Source organism: Marmota monax, unplaced genomic scaffold (genome assembly GCF_021218885.2).
Source record: "Marmota monax isolate L192 unplaced genomic scaffold, Marmota_monax_Labrador192_F-V1.1 WCK01_AAM20220418_F8-fsc00793, whole genome shotgun sequence".
NCBI classification, from domain to species: domain Eukaryota; kingdom Metazoa; phylum Chordata; class Mammalia; order Rodentia; family Sciuridae; genus Marmota; species Marmota monax.
In genome coordinates, this window is record NW_026694165.1 from 88,312 (window position 1) to 106,876 (window position 18,565).

General features: G+C 36.5%; 1 protein-coding gene across 1 annotated transcript in view; it reads left to right on the forward strand.

Annotated features, from left to right (window-relative positions):
- Positions 1-18,138, forward strand: part of LOC124107709 (large ribosomal subunit protein uL22m-like) — a 47,996-nt gene extending 29,858 nt beyond the window's left edge. The window contains 5 exon segments of the mRNA XM_046465877.2: positions 3,135-3,200; positions 3,922-3,972; positions 3,974-4,000; positions 5,377-5,446; positions 17,845-18,138. Of these exon segments, the coding sequence (XP_046321833.2) occupies positions 3,135-3,200; positions 3,922-3,972; positions 3,974-4,000; positions 5,377-5,446; positions 17,845-18,056 (426 nt within the window). The 3' untranslated portion in view covers positions 18,057-18,138.
- Positions 18,139-18,565: the final 427 nt, after the last annotated feature.

The following is an 18,565-nucleotide window of genomic DNA, read 5'->3' on the forward strand; positions in this document are numbered from 1 at the left end:
AACATTTTAAAAATTAGTTTTGTCTTGGTTTAAAAGAGATAATATCTACTACTCTACTTAGTTCTGATATTCTGCTTTGGAATACTTAGTTAATAGCTGATAAATAGAGGTAGTAAATAAATTCTGCAGCTGTAAATTAAATGTCACCTATGTAGACATGTTTTAGGCCACTCTCAGTATTTTTAAGATGACTGTTCCTAATATGGCTAGTACCAATTTTCAAACAAAGTAGATTCTTATTTAGACTTACATGTGGCTTCATTATGGTAAAGAAAATAAGAGAGAAATTAAAAGGGCTTTTTTCATGAGAGTCATACATTACTTGGATTTGAGTTTTCTTTTGCAGAATTTAGAAAAGATCCATGTGAAATAAATTAAAACTATACTGAGAGTATATCAAAACTGAACAGCCTCTTCTATAACAGGCATGATTTTAATGTATGGATTAATCACTATACTGATAATAAGCCACATGTGGATACCATAAAACTTCTTCGTAAGGACTATGTGGCACTTTCTATTTGAATCATTATGTGCATTTAAAAATAAATTGATTTTGGGGTTGGGGGTATAGTATAGCTCAGTAGTAGGATGCCTAGCATACATGAAGTCCTGGGTTTGATTCTTGGCATGATATACATACATGCACACACACACAATAGATAGATAGATAGATAGATAGATAGATTGATTGATTTTTGAAAAAGCTATTGGTTTAGATAGTTCATGGTTTGGACTTCCTTTTACTTAATTTCAATAACTGTTTTGTGCATCTATCCTCACTCAACTATATCTAGTATATATGTATACTATATTTATCTAGTATATAGTGTATATGCAGTGACCTATAACTGTGTCTTCTGACTCCAACTTTGTCACGTTCTCTATTTGCTATGATAGATGTATATATTGCGACTTTGTCTTGTTATATTTAGAAAGTGTTCTTTAGACTGGGGGTGTAGCTGAGAGGTTGAGTGCTTATCTAGCATGTCTAAGGTCTTGAGTTCAATCTCACCAGCACAAACAAAGGAGGGGGGGAGTATTAGTCATTTCACTTTTACAAAGTACATGTAGAGTACATGTTTGCTCTTGCTAGGATTACTATCTGTATATTTAGATTATTTTTAAACTAATTAATTTTTTTTAATTTTTAATTTTTTTCATTGAACATGGGCACAATACCTTTGTTTTATTTATTTATTTATTTATTTATTTATTTTATGTGGTGCTGACGATCTAACCCAGTGCCTCACATGTGCAAGGCAAGTGCTGTACCACTGAGCCACAACCTCAGCCCCTAAACTAATTATTGATAATTAATTTAAAAATATATATAGTTGAAAATAAGATATATTTTAGATTAGTTTTAAACACACATGTGTGTATATTATTATTATATTATTATTATTGTTATATTTTATTTTTGAAAAACTTAAGGACAATAACATAAAATTCAGGTTTAAAATATCTTATCATGGGAATCCATTAATTGAAAAGCTTTTATAGAAAATATTTTATCAGGTGGATTAATTTTTGCAGATTAGTATTATCAGTCATGACACTTCTCTTGCTTGCTCCCTAGGATACTTTATTGCTGAAAATGTAATTAGGCTATTGGTATAGTTTTCAACTTGTCAGCTTCTATTGCAACTGAAATGAAATTTGCTATATATTTGTTTTAGTCAGCTTTTTCCGCTGGCTGTGACTAAAAGACCTGACAAGAACAATTTTAGAGGAGGAAAAGTTTATTTCAGGGCTCAGATTTTAGAGGTCTCAATCCATAGACAGCTGACTCAATTCCTCATGGTTGTGGTGACCCTGAACATGGTGGAAGAGTATGGTGGAGGGAAGCAGCTCATATGATGATTAGGAAGCAGAGAAAGAGATTCCACTTGCCAGATACAAAATATACCCCAAAGGCGTGCCCCCAGTGATCCAATTCTCCAACCACATCCTACTCACCTTCAGCTACCACTTAATTAATCCCATCAGGGATTAATTCACTGATTGGATTAAGACTCTTATCACCCAATCATTTCTCCTCTAAACCTTCTTGTATTATCTCACACATGAGCTTTTGGGGGACACCTAATATCTAAACCATAACAATATTAAAAGATGACTACTTGAGAAAACTGCTAATTCTAAGGCATTTGAAAATTTCCAGCAGGAGTCAGAATGTTAAAAAATTGTGAGATCTTCTCACTCTTGTGTACCTTGAATCTTTTCTGATATAAAAAAAAAAAAAAGCTAGTAGGGAAAATAGTGGAAAAAAAGTGGTTATTAGGGTCAGAAGGGAAACTTCAGAAGGTACACATGTGAGTTACTTTCCTGTTTTTTACTTTGTTTTTCTAAGTTTTGTGTTCTTAGAGAAGTCATTTGATTTCTCAAATTTTCAATTTACAAAAGGATTATAAAATGTTTTCTTTCCCAAGTCATAGAGTTAGACTAAATGAAATACTGGGAGTGCTTTATGAACTAGAAATTGTTTAACAGATGATTGATTAAAAGAAAAGAAACAAGGTATGTCCACTACTTGAAATAGAAAATTAGGAAAGCTGAAATAGAAAATTAGAAAAGCTGACCAGCAAAATGTTTCAAGATACTTTCATTCAAACCTTTTACTGTCCTTCTGAACAGAGATGTTGCAAATGTTGGCACATACTAACCATTTTTAGAGTTTCTACTTCTTATTTAGTAATTTTATTTTATATTTTGGGACTGGGGATTGAACCCCCAGGGGTGCTTAACCATTGAGCCTTTTTTTTTTTTTAATTTTATTTTGAGACGGAGTCTCCCTGAGTTGCTTAGGGCCTTGCTAAGTTGCTGAGGCTGGCTTTGAATTTGCCATCCTCCTGCCTCAGCCTCTTGAGTTGCTAGGATTACAGGTGTCCACCACCATCCTGGTTTCTTTAATCTTTTAACATAGTGTGATTTAAGAAAAATTCAACTTTGTAGGGAGAAAGAATCTCCAAATTTTTAGTATGTTTTATTTCTTATGGCAGCATTTGTATTGGGCATAGAAAGCAGAAACTTGATCAGTGTATATCACTGTTATTTTGATAAACTTGCTACAGTTTTTGTCATGTTGATAAACTTGTTACAGTTTTTTTTTTTTCTTCCCTGTTTGTAAGGAAGTCTATCATTGTCGAAGACAAATAAAATACAGCAAAGACAAGATGTGGTATTTGGCAAAATTGGTAAGCTAAAATAACTATTACTATATAATGCTTAATAACAAAGCCATGAATCCCCCCCATTATTTGAACAATAAATACATACCTGTTCTGATTTTCCCCAACAGTGAGGAATATAGCTGCATAATACATGTTCAGATAATAAGAAGATAATTTAAAAAGTGATTGTTCAGAGAAGTATGATTTTTGCATGTTTTAATCTTTCTTCTGAGAAACTAAATCACATTGATTTAGTTTTCAAAGGCACCAGGAGTCTGGCTGTAACCAGAGCATCCAGGAAGCTTACTTGCTTATCTGTAAAAGTTGATTTGATCCGTTTTAATACTGTTGATTTTTAAGTTTTTTTCCCCCCAAGACATGACATTTATCAAGGAGAGAAAAGCAGCAAATGTAGTTGCAATTCATCCTGCAGGTGGAAGAGATGCATTTAATGCTAATTGCAGTTGTTGCCAATTTGTGATCTTTTTGTCATGCCATTCTCTTTTAATGTACTTAAAACTATTACATCCCAGGCCTTACAGTTAAGGTGTTTAAGTTCACTTTTGATTTAAAGATGGGTGGTATCCCTCTTCACACTTGTTTTCTTCTTGTTATGTGGATTTAATTCACTGTTTCTAGAAGTTATTCAGATTATTGTAAGCCTTTTTGCTTTTCACTGAAAAGGGAACATTGATTTTATAAACTAATTTGTTTATTCTCTCTAGTCTGTCACCCTTAATTCTAGATTCGAGGAATGTCCATTGACCAAGCTTTGGCTCAGTTGGAATTTAGTGATAAAAAAAGGGGCCCAAATAATTAAAGAGGTAAGTTTGTCAAGCTGGGAATGGAGGAGATAAGGACATGCAGCTATCTTTCAGGTGTTAGTAAACTCAGCTCAAGTCCTGAATTTCCCGAATCTACTGGTGTAAGTATTCACTCTATATAATACTGATTTAGATTTAAACTTAGTTTTGTTAATTTTTTCCTCAGGAATGTGGTATGCTTCAAGCATTTTTTTCTTAAGATGCTTTTATTTGCACCATGCATTTATTTATTTTTAGTCTATGAAGTGATTACCTTATTTTTAATGATTTGGTGTGATTTTTTTAGAAGATTCTTTTGGGAGAGGGGATCAATTCCAAGAGAGAGCCTATGATTTTATAACTAGCTGAATAGAAGGAGCAGTGGAATGGAACTGTGGAGAATTGGAATCTCGTCCTTTCTCTTACATTTTTCCTGTGACCTTGGACAAGACATTTATCCTGTCCAGTTTTGTTTTGCCTGTGTACACTAAGTGGAATTGGATCTGGTGGTTTCTACAGATCATGCCAACTCCTAGTGTAGCTGATTCACTAGGTACAAATGTGCCAATGGCAGTGGTGCTGACTCATTCTAGGCCCTGATGTTCCTTTTTCAAAAAGCTGAGTCACCATTATCCCTTATATAGGTATTTCAGCATTATTTTTTCTCTCTTCAGTTAATTTGCCTCTAAAGTCAGTTCTTACTTTTCAGGTTGTAGTTGACTAGTTGAGATTGGTGAATTCAGGCCTCCCATATAGAGCTTGGTCTTGCGTGAACCAGTTCAAAATGCATTCGCCAAGTGTCTGTTGCTTAGCATTGGACCTCATTCTTTAAAGGAGTAAAAGATATAGTTTCTGTTGTTTCTGAAAAATTGTCCTATTTTTTAAAAAATGTGAGGAAGTTAACTTATTTGAAAATATCTATGGAGCATCAATTTATAATTTTAGATTTTTTTAAAAAAATAATTTTAGCTTTTTGATTTTGTGAACTGATGTTGTTTATAGTTACTTTGGATCCAAAGTTTAGAATTTTCAATAAGATGTAGCTCTTGAATTTCTTGGACTTTTTGACGAGTTCCTGACTGAAAGGCATCCTGTGCCTTGTCACGAGCACTGCTTACAAGCACTGCCGTGTTCCTTTATGGCTTACACATGTCACTTAAAATCCAGCAGGATAGACTGCATTCCTGCAATAGCTATTCTTGTCTCAGGAGGGAAAGCTCACTGTATCCCTTATCCTTAGTACTTTCATCATTTGATTTTCTCTTTTTAAAACTGACTATAAAATGGAGGCCTGTGATTAGCAGTCATATTAACAGAGATAACAAGAGATGAGAAATTTAATTCTGTTTTAGTTCAGGATTAGCCATATGAGAATGCCTTTCTTTTCCTTGTTTAAGGTTCTTTTAGAAGCACAAGATATGGCAGTGAGAGACCACAATGTGGAATTCAGATCCAATTTATATATAGGTAAGATTTTTAATATTCTTAGCATTAAAAGTGTCTTTCAGTGCTGATGCCATATCCCCTATCTAACGATAGTCTTTGATATCTAACTACTTAGGTTGCTTTGACAGTAAAAATTGCTGCCAGTGGCTTATTCTTCAACCTTAAACATATCGATGCTAATCTGTTATAAGTAATATATATATATTTTTTAATTTTTTATTGTTGGTTATTCAAAACATTACAAATTTCTTGATATATCATATTTCACACTTTGATTCAAGTGGGTTATGAACTCCCATTTTTACCCCATATACAGATTGCAGAATCGCATCAGTTACACATCCATTGATTTACATATTGCCATACTAGTGTCTGTTGTGTTCTGCTGCCTTTCCTATCCTCTACTATCCCCCCTCCCCTCCTCTGCCCTCCCCTCCCCTCTTCTCTCTCTACCCCCTCTACTGTCATTCATTTCTCCCCCTTGTATTATTTTTCCCTTTCCCCTCACTTCCTCTTGTATGTACTTTTGTATAACCCTGAGGGTCTCCTTCCATTTCCATGCAATTTCCCTTCTCTCTCCCTTTCCATCCCACCTCTCATCACTGTTTAATGTTAATCTTCTTCTCCTGCTCTTCATCCCTACTCTGTTCTTAGTTACTCTCCTTATATCAAAGAAGACATTTGGCATTTGTTTTTTAGGGATTGGCTAGCTTCACTTAGCATAATCTGCTCTAATGCCATCCATTTCCCTGCAAATTCTATGAATTTGTCATTTTTTAATGCAGGGTAATACTCCACTGTGTATAAATGCCACATTTTTTTTTTATCCATTCGTCTGTTGAAGGGCATCTAGGTTGGTTCCACAGTCTAGCTATTGTGAATTGTGCTGCTATGAACATCGATGTAGCGGTGTCCCTGTAGCATGCTCTTTTTAGGTCTTTAGGGAATAGACCGAGAAGGGGAATAGCTGGGTCAAATGGTGGCTCCATTCCCAGCTTTCCAAGAAATCTCCATACTGCTTTCCAAATTGGCTGCACCAATTTGCAGTCCCACCAGCAATGTACAAGTGTACCCTTTTCCCCACATCCTCGCCAGCAATTGTTTTTGTTTGACTTTATAATGGCTGCCAATCTTACTGGAGTGAGATGGTATCTTAGGGTGGTTTTGATTTGCATTTCTCTGACAGCTAGAGATGGTGAGCATTTTTTCATGTACTTGTTGATTGACTGTATGTCCTCCTCTGAGAAGTGTCTGTTCAGGTCCTTGGCCTATTTGTAGTTTGGGTTGTTTGTTCTCTTATTGTCTAATTTTTTGAGTTCTTTGTATACTCTGGATATTAGGGCTCTATCTGAAGTGTGAGGAGTAAAGATTTGTTCCCAGGGTGTAGGCTCCCTATTTACCTCTCTTATTGTTTCTTTTGCTGAGAAAAAACTTTTTAGTTTGAGTAAGTCCCATTTGTTGATTCTAGTTATTAACTTTTGTGCTATGAGTGTCCTATTGAGGAATTTGGAGCCCGACCCCACCGTATGTAGATCGTAGCCAACTTTTTCTTCTATCAGACGGCGTGTCTCTGGTTTGATATCAAGCTCCTTGATCCATTTTGAATTAACTTTTGTGCATGGTGAGAGAAAGGGATTCAGTTTCATTTTGTTGCATATGGATTTCCAGTTTTCCCAGCACCATTTGTTGAAGATGCTATCCTTCCTCCATTGCATGCTTTTAGCCCCTTTATCAAATATAAGATAGTTGTAGTTTTGTGGATTGGTTTCTGTGTCCTCTATTCTGTACCATTGGTCCACCCACCTGTTTTGGTACCAGTACCATGCTGTTTTTGTTACTATTGCTCTGTAGTATAGTTTGAAGTCTGGTATCGCTATACCTCCTGATTCACACTTCCTGCTTAGCATTGTTTTTGCTATTCTGGGTCTTTTATTTTTCCATATGAATTTCATGATTGCTTTCTCTATTTCTACAAGAAATGCCGTTGGGATTTTGATTGGCATTACATTAAACCTATAGAGAACTTTTGGTAATATCGCCATTTTGATGATGTTAGTTCTGCCTATCCATGAACAGGGTATATTTTTCCATCTTCTAAGATCTTCTTCTATTTCTCTCTTTAGGGTTCTGTAGTTTTCATTGTATAAGTCTTTCACCTCTTTTGTTAGGTTGATTCCCAAGTATTTTATTTTTTTTGAAGATATTGTGAATGGAGTGGTTGTCCTCATTTCCATTTCAGAGGATTTGTCGCTGATATACAGGAATGCCTTTGATTTATGCGTGTTGATTTTATATCCTGCCACTTTGCTGAATTCATTTATTAGCTCTAATAGTTTCTTTGTAGACCCTTTTGGGTCTGCTAGGCATAGAATCATGTCACCTGCAAATAGTGATAATTTAAGTTCTTCTTTTCCTATTTTTATGCCTTTAATTTCTTTCATCTGTCTAATTGCTCTGGCCAGTGTTTCGAGAACTTTGTTGAACAGAAGTGGAGAGAGAGGGCATCCCTGTCTTGTTCCAGATTTTAGAGGGAATGCCTTCAATTTTTCTCCATTCAGAATGATGCTAGCCTGAGGCTTAGCATAAATTGCTTTTACAATATTGAGGTATGTTCCTGTTATCCCTAGTTTTTCTAGAGTTTTGAACATAAAGGGATGCTGTAGTTTGTCGAATGCTTTTTCCGCATCTATTGAGATGATCATATGGTTCTTATTTTTAAGTCTATTGATGTGGTGAATAACATTTATTGATTTCCGTATATTGAACCAGCCTTGCATCCCAGGGATGAATCCTACTTGATCATGGTGCACAATTTTTTTGATATGTTTTTGTATCCGATTCGCCAGAATTTTATTGAGGATTTTTGCATCTAGGTTCATTAGAGATATTGGTCTGTAGTTTTCTTTCTTTGAAGTGTCTTTGTCTGGTTTAGGTATCAGGGTGATGTTGGCCTCGTAGAATGAATTTGGAAGTTCTCCCTCTTTTTCTATTTCCTGAAGTAGCTTGAAAAGTATTGGTATTAGTTCCTCTTTAAAGGTTTTGTAAAACTCTGCTGTATATCCATCCGGTCCTGGGCTTTTCTTAGTTGGTAGTCTTTTGATGGTTTCTTCTATTTCCTCAATTGATATTGGTCTGTTTAGGTTGTCTATATCCTCCTGACTCAATCTGGGCAGATCATATGACTTAAGAAATTTATCTATGCCTTCACTATCTTCTAATTTATTGGAGTATAAGGATTCAAAATAATTTTTGATTATCTTCTGTATTTCTGAAGTATCTGTTGTGATATTGCCTTTTTCATCCCGTATGCTAGTAATTTGAGTTCTCTCTCTTCTTCTCTTCGCTAGCATGGCTAAGGGTCTGTCGATTTTGTTTATTTTTTCAGAGAACCAACTTTTAGTTTTGTCAATTTTTTCAATTGTTTCTTTTGTTTCGATTTCATTAATTTCAGCTCTGATTTTAATTATTTCTTGCCTTCTACTTCTTTTGCTGTTGTTTTGCTCTTCTTTTTCTAGGATTTTGAGATGAAGTATGAGATCATTTATTTGTTGGTTTTTTCTTTTTTTAAAGAATGAACTCCAAGCAATGAATTTTCCTCTTAGAATTGCTTTCAATGTGTCCCATAGATTCCGATATGTTGTGTCTGTGTTTTCATTTATCTCTAAGAATTTTTTAATTTCCTCCTTGATGTCTTCTATAACCCATTGATCATTCAGTAACCTATTGTTCATTCTCCAAGTGATGTATGCTTTTTCCTTCCTTCTTTTATCGTTGATTTTCAGTTTCATTCCATTATGATCAGATAAGATGCATGGTATTATCTCTACTCCTTTATATTGTCTAAGAGTTGCCCTGTGACATAATATATGATCTATTTTTGAGAAGGATCCATGTGCTGCTGAGAAAAAAGTGTAACTGCTTGATGTTGGGTGGTATATTCTATATATGTCAATTAGGTTATTAATTGTGTTATTGAGTTCTATAGTTTCCTTATTCAACTTTTGTTTGGAAGATCTGTCCAGTGGCGAGAGAGGTGTGTTGAAGTCTCCCATGATGATTGTATGGTGGTCTATTAGACTCTTGAACTTGAGAAGAGTTTGTTTGATGAACATAGCTGCACCATTGTTTGGGGCATATATATTTATGATTGTTATGTCTTGTTGGTGTATGGTTCCCTTAAGCAGTATGTAGTGTCCCTCTTTATCCCTTTTGATCAACTTTGGCTTGAAATCTATTTTATTTGATATGAGTGTGGACACTCCTGCTTGTTTCCGAAGTCCATATGAGTGATATGATTTTTCCCAACCTTTCACCTTCAGCCTATGTATGTCTTTTCCTATCAAATGCATCTCCTGTAGGCAGCATATTGTTGGGTCTTGTTTTGTGATCCATTCTACTAGCCTGTGTCTCTTAATTGGTGAGTTTAAGCCATTAACATTTAGGGTTATTATTGAGATATGGGTTGTTCTTCCAGCCATATTTGTTTATTTATGTTACTAAACATGGTTTGTTTTCCTCTTTGATTATTTTCCCCCCCTTTACTGTCCTACCTCCCACTGTTGGTTTTCATTGTTATTTTCTATTTCCTCTTCCTGTAATGTTTTGAAGAGATGGTTTTCCAGCTGCAAATTCTTTTAACTTTTGTTTATCGTGGAAGGTTTTAATTTCATCTTCCATCCTGAAGCTTAGTTTCGCTGGATACACAATTCTTGGTTGGAACCCATTTTCTTTCAGTGTTTGAAATATGTTATTCCAGGATCTTCTAGCTTTCAGAGTCTGTGTTGAAAGATCAGCTGTTATCCTGATTGGCTTACCCCTAAATGTAATCTGCTTCCTTTCTCTTGTAGCTTTTAAAATTCTCTCCTTATTCTGTATGTTGGGCATCTTCATTAGAATGTGTCTAGGTGTGGATCTCTTATGATTTTGCACATTCGGCGTCCTGTAGGCTTCTAGGATTTGGGATTCTGTCTCATTCTTCAAGTCTGGGAAGTTTTCTCGTATTATTTCATTGAATAGACTGCTCATTCCTTTGGTTTGGAGTTCTGTACCTTCCTGTATCCCAATGACTCTTAAGTTTGGTCTCTTAATGTTATCCCATATTTCTTGGATGTTCTGCTCATGGTTTCTTAACAGTCTTGCTGAGCTGTCTATGTTCTTTTCCAGTTGAAATACTTTGTCTTCATTGTCTGTTGTTCTATCTTCTAAGTGTTCTACTCTGCTGGTAGTATTCTCCATTGAGTTTTTAAGTTGGTTTATTGCTTCCTGCATTTCTAGGATTTCTGTTTGTTTGTTTTTTATAACCTCTATCTCCCTGTATAGTTGATCCTTTGCTTCCTGGATTTGTTTGTGTAATTCATTGTCGAAGTGATCTTTCATTGTCTGATTTTGCTGTCTAATGTAGATGGAAATGTTTGGGAAGCGTGATGTGCTATACAAATAAATGTAGGAGATTCTTTGCAGCATACCTTCACACAGCTCTTGTCTTATGAGGAGATCAACAATTATGACAGAGCCACGGTAAAATGGACACTAGCTGGACTTATTTTTTTCCTTTCAGTTCAGCAGCAGTTACTCCTAACATCAGCAGTTTTCTGATCAAAGATGTTGCTCTTGAGGCAGAATTTTCTTCATCTGTCAAACCTACATATCAAAGAAGGATTATTTTATCTAAAGATATTCTAAATTTCAGATCCTGGGAACTGTTATTCTTCAGAAATTGGAGGGTTGGATAGGGCTGATACATTACAGGTGGAATTAGTTGTACTTTTAATTTTTCCAGCAATTAGATTAAAAAGAAATAATCTAAAATGTACTATGTCACATAATCTCTGCCCTACTGGAGATATTTTGCTTAAGTTAAAAAATCTCATCTCTGCTTACCCTAGAATTAATGCCAGCAACCATACCTCCTCCTTAAATTCAAATTAGTTATGGTTTTCAATTGAAATGTCTTACTTTAAAGCTGACTTCTTTATAACTAATTTTATTCTGATACATGCACAAATGTAGAGGGAAATCAAATTGGCAACTCAGAAGATGCAGGGCCACAGTAGTTCAAAATCATGAGCACTTTCTTCTGGAAGCAACATGCATAAATATTAGGAAAGAGCCCAGAATCATTAGATGGGATGAAAAGGATAAGGAGTCAACCCATTTGCTTAAAACCTTGGTGACCTTTCCTGCTCTATGATTCTGAATATCAAATCAAATTTAATTAATTTTATTCAATTTCATAGGGATATGAGATACTTAGCAGTTAGACTTTGTAATGGATTCAGATACAAATGAAATTGGGATTGTCTTTAAATCTTTTTCACAAACTTTCTTTAAATCCTTTTCAATAATTATAGTAAAGAGAGTCTCAATAATTATGGTAAAGAGAGAGAGAGAGAGGGAGGGGAAAAGATAGGCAGGGGAGAGAGGGGTGCGCTGAGGAGCTTAAGTGAAAGAGCAAAGTCCAGTGTTGCCTTTAAGCAAAAATATACTTTACCAGTCCTATACAGATGGGCCTTTAATTCTGCTGAATATCTCTGCCCCACATACAGTCTGTTGAGTTTTGTGTATAAATAATTTTTCTTCAATAGGATTAAGAAGTTTGGATTTGTCTTAAAATTTTAAAAATTTATTAAGTCTTTTAATATGCCTACTTCCATAATCAAGAGATGAATACCCTCAGGCAGATGAAATATCTTTTTTCCATGTCATGTAGACATTCTATCACTATTTTTTGCCAAACTTATTAATAAGAATCCTATGAGGTTCTTACATACTCAGACCTTGCCACAATCCTACTGAACCAGAAACCCTAGGGGGCAGACCTGGGAAACTTTAATAAGCACCCTAGTGATTCTTATAAAATGTGGGAAACCAGTTATTTCATTTTGTTCTTGGAAAGGTATAGTCATTTCATTTCATAGACTTATCTTAGAATTTTGAAAGACTAATTACTTATTGGCTGCCATTTTGGTTTATTAATGGCTCTTTCAGGGCCCTGAAATAAGTGTACATATTTAAAGGAAAATGCTTTTTTGGTTCTCATTATAAGGTGATTCCTTCAGATGCCTGTCATCGTTCTAAAGCTGATATCTGGTGTTGCACAACTACAGATTTAGAAAGTTCATTTCCTTTTCAAACTTATAATGATGACTAACAACATTGTGAACAGAACTTAACAAGTGGACTGATGTCACTGTGTAGTGATTCATGGCATCTAAAATGATTTACTTTAGAGAAAGTGATCAGCTGCCTTTGTACATCAGTCTTCTGGGATTAGAGTGATGAAATGGGAGTTGGGAGGACTTCTAATGTTAAAATGTTTAGATTCACATACAATCAAAACATTGACAATATTTTAAATATATGATACCTATTGGGTATACCATTTTTGTGATGTTTTAATGTTTTCTTTCATTTAAAAATTATTTGAATACTTAAACTGTGCATACCACCTACATAATTGGTAATGATAAACCTTATATATCAGTTTAAAACATCTAGCACATGTAATTTTGTTCTTTGACAGTAATATTCTTTTGGAAGGATACATAAGTTCTAAGTTGGAGCAAAACCATATATACCATTAGCATTATATGTATTTTGGAAAACTTTGAAACTTGTATCAGAATTTGAGTAAATTTCTAAGGATATAATTATTTAATAATGATATTAATTAGCAGAGGATGATTTTCACAATAATTTCTGTTCTTTGTGGATTTTTTGGCGGTAGTACAAAAGGAATGTAAGTGGTTGAGGAAGAGATTTCTACATAAGAAAAATAAGCATTTATAAAGATAGTGTTTGATTTGGGACCTAAAAGAGTAATACAGAGACATGCTATCAGTATGGGTTAGAGTAGTCATGGATATTTTCCAGGAAAGTTTGGCCTTTGTGGCTAGGTTTTGGGAAACTGGAGTAGGGTCTAGGAGAAGAGCGTATTTTTAAAGTGGGGTAACCATTTAAGCAAAGGCACATAGACTAGAAGGAGCAGAAATTGTGTGATATAACTATGAGTGGGACAAAGTGAAGGAGGTGGAGTAGATGTAATTGGAAGAGTAGAGTAGGCTAGGCCTAGGTTTCTAGGGGGCTGAACATGGTAGGTTGTGGCATTTGCTTGAAGCTACATTGAAGAGGAATCACAGGAAGTTTTTGGGCAAGAGATTTATGTTATTAAAGTTAAGTTCACTGAGACTATTAACTATAAGCAGTGGTTTTGAAATTGTCCTCAGAGGGGCCTTTGGGATAGGGCCCATGATATCTTGGTCATGTTATACCCTTGGAGCCCATTATTGAGCCTGGTACCCAGTGGGTACTCAGTAAATATTTGTCAAGTGGAGTGGCACCATTGTGAGTCTTTCCCCACCTGTTTCAATGAGAACAGATTCACATGACAGTGGTGTCTATCTCTATATTGTGCCATTTTAGTTGCAGTGGTTCCATAACAAAGGCAGTTTGAAACCCCTAACATAGAGGATTAGTGGAGGAGAGATTACTCAGCTTTTCATTACTGTAAGAAACACCTGAGACCAGTCAGTTTAAAAAGAGGAAAGTTTAATTTTAGCCATAGTTTTGGAGGTTTTAGGCCATGGTCATCAGGCCATGACCCTATTGCTTTTTGGCCACTTGTAAACCTGCACATCATGGTAGCAACATGTGGTGAAACCTTTTACCTCAGGGCTGGAGGTGAAGAAAGAATGAGACAGGTTCCTGCAGTACCTTCAAGGGCACGCCCCCAATGACCGGAAAACCTCCCTCTAGGCTTCATCTCCCAAAGTTTCTGTCACCTCCCAAGAGCACCAAACTGGGGACTAATCCTTAAACGTGCATGGGTTTTTGGGGGACATTCCAGATCTAAACCATAGCAGTGGCTGTTGTGAGCATTCCGGTTACTGGATAATAAAGAATATTGGCTTTTCAGAAGAATTTGTTTTGACACAAAGAAATGATGGCATTGTGTGGTGAAAGATGGGTAGGTGACCTTTCATGGCTTTGTGATGGAATCATGGCTGGTACTTGGCAGGTATTGTGTTTCTGTTCTTGTGCAGACCTGCTCTGAAGTTTGTGCTTGTGGGGAGATGGAAGGAAAATGGGAGTTTAAACATCTGTAGGGTTGATCATTGTGTTTTGATGGATTGTATAGTGTGCGCAGTTGACTAGTTTCAATGCTTCTTCGCTAGAGTTGTGTTCCTTATCGTCAGTGTATTTGGAGATTGGTGCTCTCTTAGGGTGCAGTAGCAGTTTTAGATAGAAGTAGCCATCTTGTTTGTAAAATGCTTTTTAGAAATCTCCTGCTCACTTCTGTTTCACCATTCTTATTTGTAGGTTTCCACCAGGCAGGTTGATCCAGGGAACCTAGTGCTTACTCAAAAGTGTGTGAGGCTGCTATTTTTGTTGTTTGTTTTTAAATATGTTCTAATTAATTACACATGACAGTAGAAAATGCACTTTGACATGTCCTGCATAAATGGAGTATAACTTCTCATTCTTCTGGTTGTACATGATGTAGAATCACACTGATCATATAGTCATATATGTACATACAGTAATAATGTCCAATTCATTCTCCTGTTCTTCCTACCGCCATACCCCTTCTCCTCCCTTTACTCCCTCTGTCTAATCCAAAGTACCTCTATTCTTCCCTAGTCCCCCACACCCTTATTGTGAGTTAGCATCCACTTATCAAAGAAAACATTTGGCTTTTAGTTTTTTGGGATTGGCTTTTTTCGTGTAGAATGATATTCTCCAGCTCCATCCATTTACTGGCAAATGCCATAATTTCATTCTTTTTTTTTAAGGCCCAGTAATACTCCATTGTGTATACATACCACACTTTATCCATTCATATGTTGAAGGGCACCTTGGTTGGTTCCACAGTTCAGCTATTGTGAATTGAGGTGCTATGAACATTGATGAGGCTGTTATCACTGTAGTATGCTGATTTTATATTCTTTGGGTATAAACTGAGGAGTGGAATAGCTGGGTCAAATGGTGGGTCCATTTCAAGTTTTCTGAGGAATCTCCATATTGCTTTCCAGAGTGGCTGCACTAATTTGCAGTCCTATCAGCAAGGTATGAATGTACCTTTTCCCCCACATCCTTGCCAACACTTATTGTTGCTTGTATTTTTGGAGTGAGATGATGAGTGGAGTGAGATGATGACGTCTTAGAGTAGTTTTGATTTGAATTTCTCTAATGGCTAGAGATGTGGAACATTTTTTCATATACTTATTGACTGATTGTATTTCTTCTTCTGTAAAGTGCCCATTCAGTTCCTTAGCTCATTTATTGATTGGGTTATTTCTTTTTTTCTTTATTTTGTTTATTTATTTTTATGTGGTGCTGAGGATTGAACCCAGGGTCTCATATGTGAGAGGCGAGTGCTCTACCCATGAGCCACAACCCCAGCCCCCTGATTGGGTTATTTAAAAAAATTTTTTGGTCTTAAGTTTTTTGAGTTCTTTATATATCCTGGAGATTAATGCTCTATCTGAGGTGCATATGGTAAAGATTTTCTCCCATTCTGTAGGCTCTCTCTTCAGGTTGTTGATTGTTTCCTTTGCTGAGAAGAAGCTTCTTAGTTTGATTCATCTCATTTATTGAATTTTGATTTTATTTCTCGCACTTTAGGAGTCTTGTTAAGGAAATCCGTTCCTAACCTGGTATGGTGAAGATTTGGACCTACTTTTTCTTCTATTAGGTGCAGGGTCTCTGTTCTCGTGCCTGAGTCTTTGATCTACTTTAAGTTTTGATTGTGCATGGTAAGAGATAGGGGTTTAATTTCATTTTGCTACATGTGGATTTCCAGTTTTCCCATCACCAGTTGTTGAAGAGGCTGTCTTTTCTGCAATGTATATTTTGGCACCTTTGTGTAGTATGAGATAACTGTGTTTATGTGGGTTTGTCTCTGTGTCTTCTATTCTGTACCATTGGCCAAGTGTCAGTTTTGGTGCCAATTCCATCCCGTTTTTGTCATTATGGCTCTGTAGCGTAGTGTAAAGTCTGGTGGTGTTATGCCTCCTGCTTCACTCATTTGCAAAGGATTTCTTTGGCTCTTTGAGTCTCTTATTTTTCCAAATGAATTTCATGAAGCTGTTTTCTTTCTGAAAATTCTTACTAATGTTTTCAGTGCTGAGTAGATGGAGTTGGTGTAAAGGCAGTGACACTTCACTGAGACCTTAGGCAGCTTTCGTAATCACTTTCATCCTTAGCTTTCTCTCTGGCAAAGCTCGGAGGAGCATCTGCTGGAACCCACTCCAGGACAGGGTGTTGTGGTTACAGGATTGTCCATATTACTTAGATATCATCCTTGTATTTATAAAGTTAGATTATAGTAAGAATGTAGGAATACCAAGTGTTGAAATGGATGGGTTGATATACATTCTGTAAAATTCACTTTCTTAAAAGGCTTATTAACTCTAAAAGTAACTGACTAAATATATTTAGGAAATAGTAGAAGGTGGCTACTACTAAGAGTGAACAAGTGATCAGTCTCTTACGTACTATTTAAAAGATTTCTTCAGAATTCCGAGGTTAGACTTTGATAGGCCACATGACAGAGGGGAGCTGAGGGTGAGGTTGTGCTATCCACATTCCTAAAACTGGCTGTGAATCAAAATTTCAGATGGGAGTATTTGCTAGGGATTTGATTTCGAAGACCCACTTTAAATGTACTAAATTAGAATCCCCAGAGATGGGGGTATCAGTGTCATATTTTAAATGTGTTCCCTAGATTAGTCTGGTATAGTCTTAGGGGCAAATTTGGGAACCCCTGACTCCAGTGGCTTGTCATCACAAGTATAGAAGAATCAATTGGAACTCTTAACCCCAGCCTGCAGGGCCCTGCGTAACCTGTCCCTTTCTTCATCTCGGATTCTTTTCTCTTTTTTGTGCCACACTTACCCTTGCTTAATATAGTTTAGCATGCTGGTCTTTTTTTTTTCCTAAAACAAGCCAAGTACGTTCCTTCCAAATGTTCCCTCCACCTGGAATACTTTCTCCTTAGACATTTGCTGGAATGACTCATTCTCACCTTAGATCAAATGTTTCTTCCTCAGGGATGCCTCTTGACATCCTCAATGTGAAGTTGCCCCCACCATCGCATCAATCTCTGTCACATCTCTGATTTAATTAATTCATTGTACTTGCTACCAACCAGAATGACTGTGTTTTCCCCCTCCAGAATGTGAGTGGTGTGGAGGTAGGGGCCTCACCTTATCTTGTTTCTTCAGCACCTAGAATAGTGCTTGGCCCTTGGTGCTCAGGAAGTACTTGTGTAGAGATGAGACTACTTCAGCCAGCCAGTGAGGCTCATGTAATGAATGCTAGGATCTAGGTGAGGAAAGGTCACGGGTTGCTCCACTGATCAAGCTGTGGTCTTGTGGGGAGCAGTCATTTCCCGTAACTCTCTTTTTCCTCCCTTGTAGCTCAGTCCACCTCAGGGCGAGGCCAGTGCCTGAAACGCATCCGTTACCATGGCAGGGGTCGCTGTGGGATCATGGAGAAGGTTTATTGCCATTATTTTGTGAAGCTGGTGGAAGGACCCCCACCTCCACCCGAGGCACCAAAGACAGCAGTTGCCCATGCCAAGGAGTACATTCAGGAGCTTCGCAACCGGACCATCATTCACACTCTGTGATGGTGAAATTCAGACTCCACAGTGTATATATTTTGTCATTTATTTTTTAAAAATAAAAATTAAAGACAACTGCTTTTTACGATTTGTCGTGGAATTATTGAAACGTGGTATATAACTGCATATTTTATATGAATATTTATAAGGTCTTGCCCATCTCTCTTGAGCCTCTGGGTATGTTTGTGTGCATTTGGAAGCTCGAAGGGGAAGTTAGCTTTCAACTTCAGTTGCAGAATGTATTTCAGAAGGGTTTCTGAGTGTCTTTTGAAGGGAATATTAGCTTTTCAACCAGTGTCCTGCAGATGGCAGCTTCTGTACAGGGATTGAATAGAATGTTCTAAGAAGCTTGTCCTAATTCACTTGATTTCCCCTTGGGGCCAGGGGAGGGTGTCATGGGGTAAGTGTGGCTGCATGTTGCTTCTTTACAGTATTTTAGGGCACTTTCAGCAGTTCTGTTTTCCTTTCACCCTCAGTGTAGACTGGTGTGGGAATGATTATATATTCCTTTACTG